We start from the raw sequence: 12,287 nt of genomic DNA, 5'->3' as shown, positions 1-12,287 counted from the left end.
AAGTCCTTATCTAGAGCTAGTGTTTGTGGTCTGCCTGTTCTGGGCCACTGTATAAACATGGAGGTTCAAAATGGCAGCCCTTGTGGGAGAGGGCCCGCACCCTCTCTAGATATAAAGGGCTCATTCTAAGGCAGACATGGGAAGTAACAAATACTACTACTGTACTTAGGAGTTTTCAGGTATCTGTACTTTGCTTGAGTATTTTTCTTCTGATAACTATTTACTTTTACTCCCTATATTTAACACAAATATCTGCACTTTCTACTCCTTACATTTTCAAGACAGGCTCGTTACTTTAGCTTTAATGAATTTGAGGGAAATCATTGATCATATTTATTTTGCACCATTGCGAGCTGCCTTCCCAACATCAAGACTAATTTCAGCCTAAATGGAGAGGACAATAACGCTTAGAAAAGACAGTTCCTTGTGCATCCATCATCACACGGGACAGACATAAGAAAAGCAAAATGATGTAAAAGACTTAACAAGATGAAACAAGAGAGGGAGATGTGATCAGCAAGGAAAGATGAGGTTCCATTAGTGTTGCACAGAAACAGCTGGTAGAAGAGGTCTGTTAAATTATGTTTACTGTTATACTTCAGGAACATTTCAGAGCTTGTTCTTTTTCACTTTTACTTGAGTAAGTATCAGTAATATCTATAATTTTACTTGAGTAAAGAACGTGTGTATGTTTGCTACCTCTGTTCTAAGGTTCTAAGGAAATTATACATTAATTATAACTTGTGAATATTAGATTCCATTTCTGCCGATAGATCCCACTAAATTTTATACGATGGACCTGTAAGTTCACATCATACAGAACATTCCTTCTGGAATACTGGAACATGGATGACAACAGAAACAGATTTAAATAAATATATTCACGTTCCAACTATTTTTAACAAAGAGTACATCAAGAGCCTTGAAAAGCTGTGAGAAAGTGACTCACCAAGCTTAATTTTCTTCCTCTTGTCATCGAGTTTCCTGTTTCTTTCTTCTGCTTGCTTCTTGGCAGCACAAATCTTATCATAGGCAGCCTGAAAACAGTATTAGACACCAGGTTGAACTGTGTGTGTGTGTGTGTGTGTGTGTGTGTGTGAATGTATCAGCACATTTATGACAGGTTTGGAGGCATCAGTAGGTTTACCTTGGCAGCAGCATCAGTTAGCACCTCAAGAGCCTGGGACAACTGGTGGAAGAGCTCAGCTAGAAGAGAGGGATGAGATAAGTGAGAAAACAGAAATTTCTGATATTGAATACACACAGAAACACATTTTCAGTTCAAGTTTTTATATTATTGCTTCAGAATACATTATTTTACATGTGGAATACACTAAAGGAGTTGTGAAAAAGCTTTACTAACTTTGTTGAAATAATTTACTTGAGATAAACTTGAATATTTGAGCTTTAGAAACCCCAAAACTTGGCATCCCAAACACTGAGTAAACTCTGACATGAGGGTGAATAATGGATCATTCAATATTTTCACTTGCAACCACTTAATTTTCAAGTAGATAATTATGACAAATCCAGTTCACAGCTCACTGTGGACAGAATTTGAAATACAAATTTTCTAAAACTCAAAGATTCATTATTATCTAAACAAGAAAAGTAAATTATCTCAAAAAAAGATTATCAGTTCAAAACTCAAAAATCTAGTGAAGGCAAGACAGTTGCCTTGAAATAACACATTTCCTCTACTTTTTCAACAGTTTATGAGCTTGAAAAACAAAAATATGGCTATGATTTCACAAAGCTATAACACTGGGAATTTTGTCAGTGTAACACCTTACACACAAGAGACAGCAGAGAGGATGATATTGACATGAAAGTGAGGGGAACATAACATCGACAGGAGGCTTATGCCAAAAGAGGCATTACGTCCACGGCATGATATCTTCAAGCTGAAGCTGGGACACGGGGCTGAGACAAACTGAGACATTTTAGCTTTTAAAAGCTGCCGTAAGTCTCACGAAACCTGTTTCCTCCAATGACACAGCCATGCATTCCCTCACAGAACCCTTGGCCTCCACGTCTATCTTCCATTAGAGCATCTCAAGGGGCCGCTGCCGCAATCACCACCACCACGCAGGACTCCGCCCCCCGTTGTCATTTAACACACACACACACACACACACACACACACACACACACACAAATGTATCACAATTCCACTCCCCATCATAGAACCACCACACTATTGCACTATACTAGCCAGGCTTAATCATTCACTTATGGGAGGCCTAACGGACCGATACTGTTACTCCCTTTGGGGACTGGCAGTGCACACTAACAGGAGGCTCTGGTGATCATGCTGCCAGCGGAGGCGGTCAGGTTACCTACACACATATAATAGGCTGGAATGAAATCCAACTGGGGGAGACCTGCCATGCCTACTAGGCAGCTCGAAGTGTCACAACATGGGGGGTTTAAGAAAATGAGGGAATAGTTGGGGGGCGTCTTCATTCAGTGAGAAATCATGACCCCCGAGTCACCTCTAACATGCATACAACCTTCCCCTGAGGGCCAGGACGTCCCAAGACTTTCTCCGCTCTCGTGCGATAGAGACAAAGTCTGTCCATGTGCGGGTTCAAGTGTTGAGGCCCTCCAAACCACTTCTTTTCCATTTCTGGGAAACCGACCCCCTGCTTTTGTATTATCCCTCTCAACCCCCCAACCTCTACCAATTTCCCATTTTTTTTCCCCCTGACATAATCAGGAATTGTCTGAAGCATCCAGCAACCACATAAACCTCACTTGAAAACATGCCTCATGACCAGTCTTTTGTCCAAGGTGCCTTTTTTTCCTCCCTCTCCCGACAAAAAGCTACACTGAGATTTCCTGGTCTAATTATTGACATGCTGGCTGGCGACAGGCCGTGGAAGGACTCATAAAGCCAAGGAGGGACAAAGTGTGGAAACATTGGTGGTGACGGTGGTGTTTGGCTGTTCCTGTCTGGCTAGAAAGCTGGCGGGTGAGACAGGCACTGCTTAGACTTCCTACAGAGCACTGTGGCTATGCTGTCTGGCATGGTATAACTTGTTGAGACTGTAAATATTCATTTTTGGTCAAGAAGCCTGATGATCACTTGATCAGATGATTTAACCTTAATTCTTCAGAAAACAATGAAGAAACTGCATAAACAAATATTAAATTTTGTTCCAGTTCTACTGTGTGACTGGGGTGTGTGTGACTCAGAGTGCAGAGAAGGTGAAAATAAACAAACACTGATAAACACATTAATACCGTCTTTACACCAAAATTAGTGCATATATGCAGGTTTATTAAACCTGTCAAAAATAGGTAGTTGACGCTTTTCACATTGCCAAATTTGCCTTTTTGTTTTTTTCTGATGTGTGAGAAAGGAGTTTTCTTTTCATTTAGCTCTCAGTACTTCTGTAGCTCCAAACTGAATCTCTGTGGTTTGAAGTTAAATTTCTCTCCTGCACTGCTGTGCTTTCAGTTATCTGCTTTACTTTTTTCATTTCATATTGGCTTTCAGAGCCATTTTAAGTTACTTCTGATTCCTGATGTTGCTACTTAATACTAAAAGCTTTTAGATATTGTGAAATTATTGTGAAAAAATTAAATGAAATAAAATGTTCATCCATTGTCCAGATGCTCAGCTAAAGACGAACTCACCATCAGTAAACACACACCTTCAAGCAGGTGCAAACTCCACTGTGCTGGGCTGATACACCAAGTCAAACCAAATCAAGCCAAGCAGCTCATGTATGAAGAAGGAGCAAAAGCGTCATAGAAATTACAGACAGAGGTGAAAAGCCTTCATTGCCTATGTTGGACAGGGTTGAAAACTAGCATGTTCTACAGGGGGTCATGTTTCCAACACTGCCGACTGGTCCTGGAGCTGACAAATACCCATGACTACTGCAGAGTCATTTGACCTGAGGGATAAATGTTAATTGTGCCCCTTCCCTTGAAGACAAAAGCCAGATGTTAGTGGATGTTTTTTTGTCCAGTGTAAAAGGAGCTTAACTGGCTCACTCACCTGCTTTTGGGTTGTCTGGGTTCTTGTCCGGATGGCATGTCAAGGCTTTTTGTCGATAAGCTTTCTTAATCTAAGAGAAAAACAGAAGAACCCCTAAAGTTATGTAGAGTGGAAAATGTTGATTAGGACACAAAGAGAACAAAATCATCCACTTAAGCACAGATTTTGGCCATGTGAAAGTTAAATTCTTACTCTCAGTACCAATTATCTTTATCCTGTCGTCCTTGGCCCAGAAAACCAAAGTCTGAATAAAAAATGATGGTCCTATTGAAATAATGGCACAAATGGTAACAGTCTGACATGAAAGCATAGGGGGCTAACATGTGGGCTGCATTTAAATAAAAATCAAGGATTGTATTGTTTGGATCAAATCAACACCTGAGCTGATCCTCTGCTTCGTGTCCTTTCGACATGTTGTTAATGGAATCTAACCACCACGGCACATACCGCACATTGAATTATCTGCACAAGAATTCCAAACTGTTCTCAGGCCTATTGCCAGTGTGCAAGATAAATGTGGCCTGAGCTGCAGCCTTGTATTAGTCCATCTTTATTCAAACTTACAAAAAATGCTACAATAACATACACAAACAGAGTGCCATTGTCTATAACAAATCTGAGAAGGCTGCCATTAATATCTTAGGCTGGTAGCCAGAACTTTTGGGGGGTTCAGAGAACCAAAGTGGAAAAACTAAACAATACTTTGGAGTATTGTAATGTCATATGAGGTTTTAGTTATAGCTGATTTTTTAACTCTGGGTCACTGCTTGGAATGTTAACCATTCATTGGTCCTTCTAGGGACCAGTTAATGACAAGGTGGTTTTCATTAGATCTCTGCTCCTCTGGAGAAAGAAGGGAAGCAGGAAAACTTTCCGTGGAGACCAGAGGGGGCTGTAGAGTGCAGTGCTTAAGCTTTCTGCACACACACTCATATATACAGTATGCATTGCATGCTAAGGACTTGGCACGTACCTCCAAGCACCGACACAAACACACGTACTGACATACACTTTCTCACCAGTCTTAATCAGCCATGCCAACGTTCTGCGTGTTTTCACATACCCCCCCTTGCGCAAATCAGTCTCCTGCCAGTATGCTACGGGCCACAGAATTTGGGAGCTCCTTTCTTCATGTCTGGGAAACGTTTGCATTGGACGCCTTGTCCTCTGGCATATGCAGTGTTTCCCCGTGTGTTGTTTTGCACAATTTTATCTCTCCAATGCACGCCAAAACATACATGGCTGACTTTACTGGGGGGAAAACAAAACTCGACTCTAAGGGAAGAGAGCAGAATGGTGCAATCCATCAGTGTCCAAGCCTTTTAAACGGCAACCCCAATGAGTCTCCATGACAGTCAACCTAGACACATTAGGCTGGATGCCCATAGACCAAGGTAGACGATTATATGAAACCAACAAGCCTCCAGTGAGCTCTCTGGAGATTATCATGGCTCAGAGAGCTCCTAAATGTCACAAGTGCTTTCTTTTATCACTTGGTCAACATCAGATTTTTTCTCATTATAGTTCCAAAAGTAAATGAGAACTTGGTTCATTGAGAGAGCTTTGAGAGACTAGACTTCATTAAGAGATATTTAGTCTGGCTGCTTGGCACACAGAACCCTACAGATCCTACATTCTTCCTACAGATTGAGACTGACACACAGCTGTGGACTGGTTCCAAAAACATATGCTTACTGTTGGCCTAAGCCTACTCCTTCTCCTTTTTAGCCTCCTTCTGACTGCTGCTCCCTTTTCTTTTCTCTGTGCTTGATGTCATAGCTTTGCCTAATTCTCTCTGAAGACTTTTGGTAAGGTACAAGCCAGAAGATGAAATGTCAAGCTCAAGTTCAAATTTATTATCATTCATCTGTACACAGGCATTCAGTTGAACAAAATGTGATAAAACAGCATTAAAATGAAGTACTGACTTACAAAAAATATGTTTGGCACAGGCCCCAACAAATGTCACATCAACATGACTTTAAGGTTTTTGTTCTCCAGTGAAAATAAAAGTTGTGATGCAAAAATGATCATTCCCACTAATCGTGAATCACAAGGCAATTGCAGTGTCTGTCAAAATAATCACAATATATCTTTGCCATATTGTGCCACCCTTACTGTAATGCACAGGCAAGGAAGTTTTAGAAGGGTGTGGAAGCATTTCTAAACCGTACAGAAATTGGAAAAGTAGAAAAATATATTAATATTTCTAAAACAATGTAACAGTCTGCAGCTGTGAAGTTAAGTATGTGTGATTTGAAATGAAATAGGCTACAACCGCTGCCATGGCACTTTAAGGGCTCTCGTTGTCTCCTCAGTTCACACTCACTTCACTTCTCACATTCTTCATCACCTGCATCCAGCTGACAAGATAAACATGTCTGCACATCTGCTGTAAACATAGCAGATGTTTTTGACATTATCAGGACAAAAGTCTGGCCAGCTGAGCTGTTTGACAAGTACAACCTGTCATCACGGATGTTGATCTGGCGGACAGCAGCCATGTTGTACGTCATCATCTTCCTCTCACTGAGTTCAGTTATGGCTCATGTTATTAACACACGTACTTCCATATATTTCAGTTAATTATCTGACCTCCCTTTCTCTTATGTCTCTCCTCTTCCTGTCTTTCCCTTTTCACTCTCTCTCGCATCCTTCATGATATCTTGTCTCTACTGCGCCTCCAGTGCTGTTTTGTTAAATAATACATGATTACTCCCATCAATGCCGTGACACGCAAGCCTTAATTGATGCTGGAAGACCCTGAAGCCCCTTGGTCCTACAAACTAGAAGTCAAAGCAGGCCAACTTTTGAAGAGGTGAGCACATGTGAGAATAAAAGCTCTCAGATAGAGTGGCATCTTCTTACAGGACTAATCCAGTCAATTACTGCAGCAATTATCCTTGTGCAGTTCATCATGACCTTTTAGGATTGGCTCTTGAATCAATTATGAGTAAGACCATGTGAAGAGAAAAAATAAGGACTCTTGGGCTAAAACCAACTGCTGTCCCTTGTGTTTACAAATGAGAAAAAAGGTTGGTATTTCATTCTGCTGTCGCTTCTCTTTCTTCCAATTCTAATTACTTCAGATTGTCGCATGGCCATTTTCCCTGTCTCATACACATGACAAACTGAAATTCAGAAATCTCAGCTATTTCCCACACTTCAGTTTGCGGAAGGAGGAACCACGAAAACAAGGAGACTCTGATCTTGCAGCAGCAGGCCAACAGTAGCCTAATGGTTAATGCCTGGTGAAAAAACAGACTCTCTGTGACTCCCTGATCCCTGCCTGCCACCGTCTTAACTGCATGCCCACATCTTGTCTTCATTACGCCAGTCTTTGGTGCCAATTATAGCTGACAAACTGGTCCTAGTGTAGCCGCAGCACAGGCTGGGTAGGGCCTGTAGCCTATGTGGCTGATTAGCTGCCTGATCTGCCATGGGCCCATCCTTTTTAATTACAATGCTCTGCTATTTACGGGACATTATCAGCTGGAGGAAAACAATAACAGGCACAACAGGGAGGAGAAAGGAGAAAAGCAAGGATAGGGGCAAAGAGGACATGACAGAGAAAAGGAGAGCTAAAAGCAAGAAGAACAAGTGGATATAATGAAGAGAAACAGTGAGACACTGGGATTGACTTTCCATGTGCTTATGTACTTATGAACCTTATCAAACCTCTAGCCAAACTGGGAATTAATCATACTTTATTAAGTTTTAATGGAATAGCATCATCTTGAAATGATTTGAATTGATATTGCTATCAAAAGTTCTGTTGATTGAGCTGATTCCAATCTAAAGCCACTTTTCCATCACAAGAACATTCCCCAGGGACTAGGAACCTTTTGAGGAACTTTAATGTTTCAGATGTGTGTATTTGGGCTCACAAAGAAATAATGAATTATAAGCATTATTTAGCAAATCGCAAAATGTTCTAAACAATAACTGGCAGATAGAAACAGAATGAAAAGGAGGAGGAGGAGGGAGCGCATCTGCCTTTCACCCGACTTTTTCATGTGTGTGACATACAGTTGTATTACTGTAGGATCACTGTCACACTCTTTTTAATCTAGCAGTTTTAACAGCTTTTGGCCTGTTAATCCAGGAAAATACCTGCGTGGAAGTGCTTACCTGTTAGTAAATGAATAAATCACCTCCTGAACAGATTTAACAATCAGCATATGGCTTTAATAGCAGTTAAGTTTTTGAAATCATGCTAAGTCACATCTGCTATCATAAAATCCTGCGGTTGCTTCATTTGCTTTCACACCACAAATGAACCACACCAGAGTTCATTTAGAACCCCACTGAGACCCACCTTTTTAGGCAAACTCAGTCTGCATCTTTGGTCTGAACCAGGGCTTGATTGACAGCTTTTACACCAGCTCAAATGAACCACACAGGCAAACGGACCACAGTCCATTTTAACTGGACCAAACAAGGCAGGTGTGAAAACGTCATAAGTCTACCATTTCAGACATTTTGAATCCACTTTACTTCTAAAGTCTCTTTTCCAGCAGGTTTAGGCAATGTCTACTGAATTGGCATATGACGATGTCTACAGTGAAATATTGCGATGGACAATGATACAGCTGCTGGGTTTGAAAGGGTTTTCATCTTGGCACCACATGTCTGTAGCTTAGTTGTGTTTAAAAGGAATATAATATTGGACATGGTTATGTAGTGCAATGAACAGCAGCAACAGATGCTTTTCATTTTCTCTCCTTTTAAATCACAAAGTTACAGAGGGCTCAGTGGTCGATGGCTGTCAGCCATCACGATGGACGATGACATGGTCCGTCAGCCCAACTATATTTTCACAATTTTAAATCACAATCAACAGCAGTACAACTTGAATCTCTTCCAAGTTAACTGGGCCGCATGATTTGGTAAAAAAAAATCATACTGCAATTATTTTGACTAGGGCTGCACAATCAATCACAATTCCAATAAAATCACAATATGACCAAGTGCAATATCCAAATCGCAGAACCAGATTTGCAAATTGCAATATTTTGAAAGGGAAAAATGAGAAAACAGCATTATAATGAGATACTGTAGTGCTTCATAGATGGCCTAGGCTACAAAATCTTGTCTTTAGACCGTGGTGAAAACGCAGACAACAACAGGGTGAAGGATCATTTTAGTTCTTCGAAAAGTAGTTCCTGAAACTCCATGTGATTGGGTGGAAGCGTGGCTTACCCAATATATTTCTTATTCAGGTTCATATTTACATCATATGTGAAGAGGTTTGTCTGATGTGATATAAAACTGTATAAGTATGGAACAGATAAAGGCATCAAACATTAATAACCAGGGAGATGCTGTCTGAAACACCCAACAGTTTGCATCACTGATTACATGCTCCAGTGCACCATATGATGCAATAGCAATCTTAATCTACCTGCCCTGACCAACCAGACACTCAAAGAAGTAATTCAGCATTAAGAGCAATGATCTCACAATGCACTGTTACATTGTAATGTACGTCTTCTCTCCTAGGATGCTCAGTCTGTAAGTAAATCATCCAGGCAGGAATGTTAGTTAATGCATACACTGCAGCACATCAGGTACACTACAATTTAAGTAGCTGAATAAACCACAAGAAATGTTGTGTGGTCTTGGCTGTTGACACTGTTTCACCAAGCAATCTGTGGTAGGTAAAACACACACTTAGGCGATTATTACCTAAGCCCCGCTGATATGCATGAGCATAAGTCTTTAAATTGTGGCTAGCCTTCAGCAACAGCCTCCCTCAGCACAACAAGGATGAAGTAAACCCCAGTCATGCACCCATAGACATTAAATCACAGACTCGGACATGCCAGTTTCCCCAGCTTCTATCAGACAGCCAAGCTCAGAAGAAGGTCAACAGCAGTGATAACAGAAAGAGATGCTAAATAGAACCAGGAGGAGATGCATAACGCAAATCCTCTACGTCAAGGCAATGTTTTACAAGCTGTGGCTAAGCCCACATAAACAGGCTCTGGGATGAGCTTCTTCCCATCCCTCTGTGATAAACAACATGCCTGATAGTGGTGGTCGAGCAACGGGCCAAACAACTGGGATAAGTAGCCCATCTGATGACATCTGTCTTCACACACTTGATTGATTTTTGAGCCCCTGCAGACTCAATGCACTACACACACACACACACAAACCCTCACTATCTCCCTCGACCATCAACAGACCTCACAGAACCAGCCTTCTGCACTTTAGAGTTTCAGTTCTACCCAAGCCACAACCACTAACTTCCTCCAGGATAATCCTCTGGGGAGGACAGGACTTTGAAATCCAATTAAGAAATTAACTTCTTCCCATGATTTTGGCAGCGATTTTAATTCCCCTTTGGACTTGTGGATTCTAAATGCTGGAAACAGTGAGGAGAGGTGGTTGTAAGGAAAAGGCTGGTTTCAGGATGACATGGTGAACTGCTCTGTACTGGGAAAGGAAGAGGAGGGTCCCAGAACCTTCCCAGATTTGATTCAAAATCCATGTGGTCATAAAATGTCATTCAGGCAAAATTATGTTTGTAGTCAGACATGTGCAAACAATAGGGATGGGTATCAAGAGCGGATACTAAACCTGTACCAGTTCCTGACTGGTCAATACTGAAATATTGATAAGCTCCTGGAAAAACAATACTGCTATTGGTATTTATGAAACGTTACATACACAACTGACAAGGCACAATGTTAACTCAGGAAACAATTAATTTTATTAATTCTGAAAAAAAAAATTCAGATAATAACTGTTATTATGACAAGTAATATCAATGAAAGTAGTGATATTGATCTACATTTTTTGTATCAATAAGCACTATCACTATCAGTATCAAAAACACCCTAAAGTTAACTATCCCTGGCAAAAATAAACAATAACCTTTTCAAAATGCCTTCAATTGGCTTCAATTGTTATATTGCTTTCTGACTACCCTACCTTGCTTTGCCTGTCAAAACAAACACTCTGCTTATGTAAATAAAGTTACTGTTATTACTGCTATTGCTACTATTTTTGTATTTATTAGAGGTAAAATAATCAATTAATCGAGTAACTGAAGACTGGCGACAATTGTGATAATCGCTTGATTGGTTTTAGCATTTTTTTTTTTAATAAAAACGCCAAACAATTCTTCTAGCTTCTTCATTGTGATTACTTATTGCTTTTCTCTGTTTTAAATTACTGTAAGTTGAATACCTTTACAAAACAGGCAATTTCATGACGTCTCTTTGGTCTCTGCAAAATTGTGAGACATTTTCTTTTTTTTCATGAATCGAACTATTAATTGATAAATCAAGAAAATAACAGACAAAGGCAAATTAATTAATAGTTAAAACAAAAGTAGTTAGCGGCGGCCCTAGACTTTATATTCACATAGTGAATTCACACTAAAGACTTAAGTGAAGCAACGTCACCACTTAGTGGTCATTTACATGTATTACACCTTTGCCATTCAGCCTAACGCAGGTTTGTCTATCTTCTGCTACCTGAAGTCTCACTGGACCTAGCTAAAATTTGAGCTCTCGTTTTACTTACCTGATGCTTCTCTTAACAGAAATACATCTTATGTCACGTTATTGTGCACGCACACACATTATAAACACACACTTCTAATGCCTCATTAGATATCAATCTATGGTCTCCTGTTTGCAGACAAAAATCTCCTCACAGGCTTACAGTTTCCCTTGTATGAACATAACTGCTTTTAACCTTTATGTTAGCTGACACTTGGATAAACTGTCTGCAAAAAGAAGCATTCTCGATCTTATTATAGAGCAGCTAACGACCGGCTAGCTAATAGTTAGCTTTATCTACACACCTCTTTCGTTGTAGCAGTGCTTTCAATACCGAGTAACCCGTACAGGTCCATCTGTAAAATATCCTTGGCCTTTCCGGACATGTCTGCCAACAACGAGCTACAGTACCACCACGGAAAAAATACTAAATGTAAACGCAATGTTAACGTTTGGCTAATTCAACAGTTTGTTGTTGTTCCACTTCCAGGCAGCATGAGTTTGACGTCATCGACCTTTCAACTAGGATGTGCACTGCAGCCTGGGAAATGTGGTCTTCTTCTGGTGGTGGCGTCTCAGACGCGGTTGGGTAAATACGTTAAGATTTTCAGCATTGTTACTTGCTCTTTAACTTTTTAAATCATTTTAAACATTTTGTTGTGTCTGTATTGACTGTTGACGAGTCATAAATAAGACATGCCATGTTTTACTGCACAGGTCATTTCATTTTCAAAAATAATTTAGGTGGGAAATATAATAGAGGG

General features: G+C 40.3%; 1 protein-coding gene across 1 annotated transcript in view; it reads right to left on the bottom strand.

The window, feature by feature from the left end:
- Nucleotides 1–12,051, bottom strand: part of dnajc17 (DnaJ (Hsp40) homolog, subfamily C, member 17) — a 45,261-nt gene extending 33,210 nt beyond the window's left edge. The window contains exons 1-4 of the mRNA XM_084742240.1: nt 11,829–12,051; nt 4,010–4,079; nt 1,148–1,206; nt 950–1,037 (exon numbers count right to left, since the gene is read on the bottom strand). Coding sequence (XP_084598366.1) covers nt 950–1,037; nt 1,148–1,206; nt 4,010–4,079; nt 11,829–11,909 — 298 coding nt within the window. The 5' untranslated portion in view covers nt 11,910–12,051. The remainder of the gene's footprint in view (nt 1–949; nt 1,038–1,147; nt 1,207–4,009; nt 4,080–11,828) is intronic.
- Between the last annotated feature and the right edge of the window lie 236 nt (nt 12,052–12,287).

The sequence above is a fragment of the Lutjanus erythropterus genome, chromosome 18 (genome assembly GCF_056507025.1).
Source record: "Lutjanus erythropterus isolate fLutEry1 chromosome 18, fLutEry1.hap2, whole genome shotgun sequence".
Lineage (NCBI taxonomy): Eukaryota > Metazoa > Chordata > Actinopteri > Lutjaniformes > Lutjanidae > Lutjanus > Lutjanus erythropterus.
Note: the sequence above shows the minus strand (reverse complement) of the source record. Positions and strands in the feature narration are given on the sequence as shown.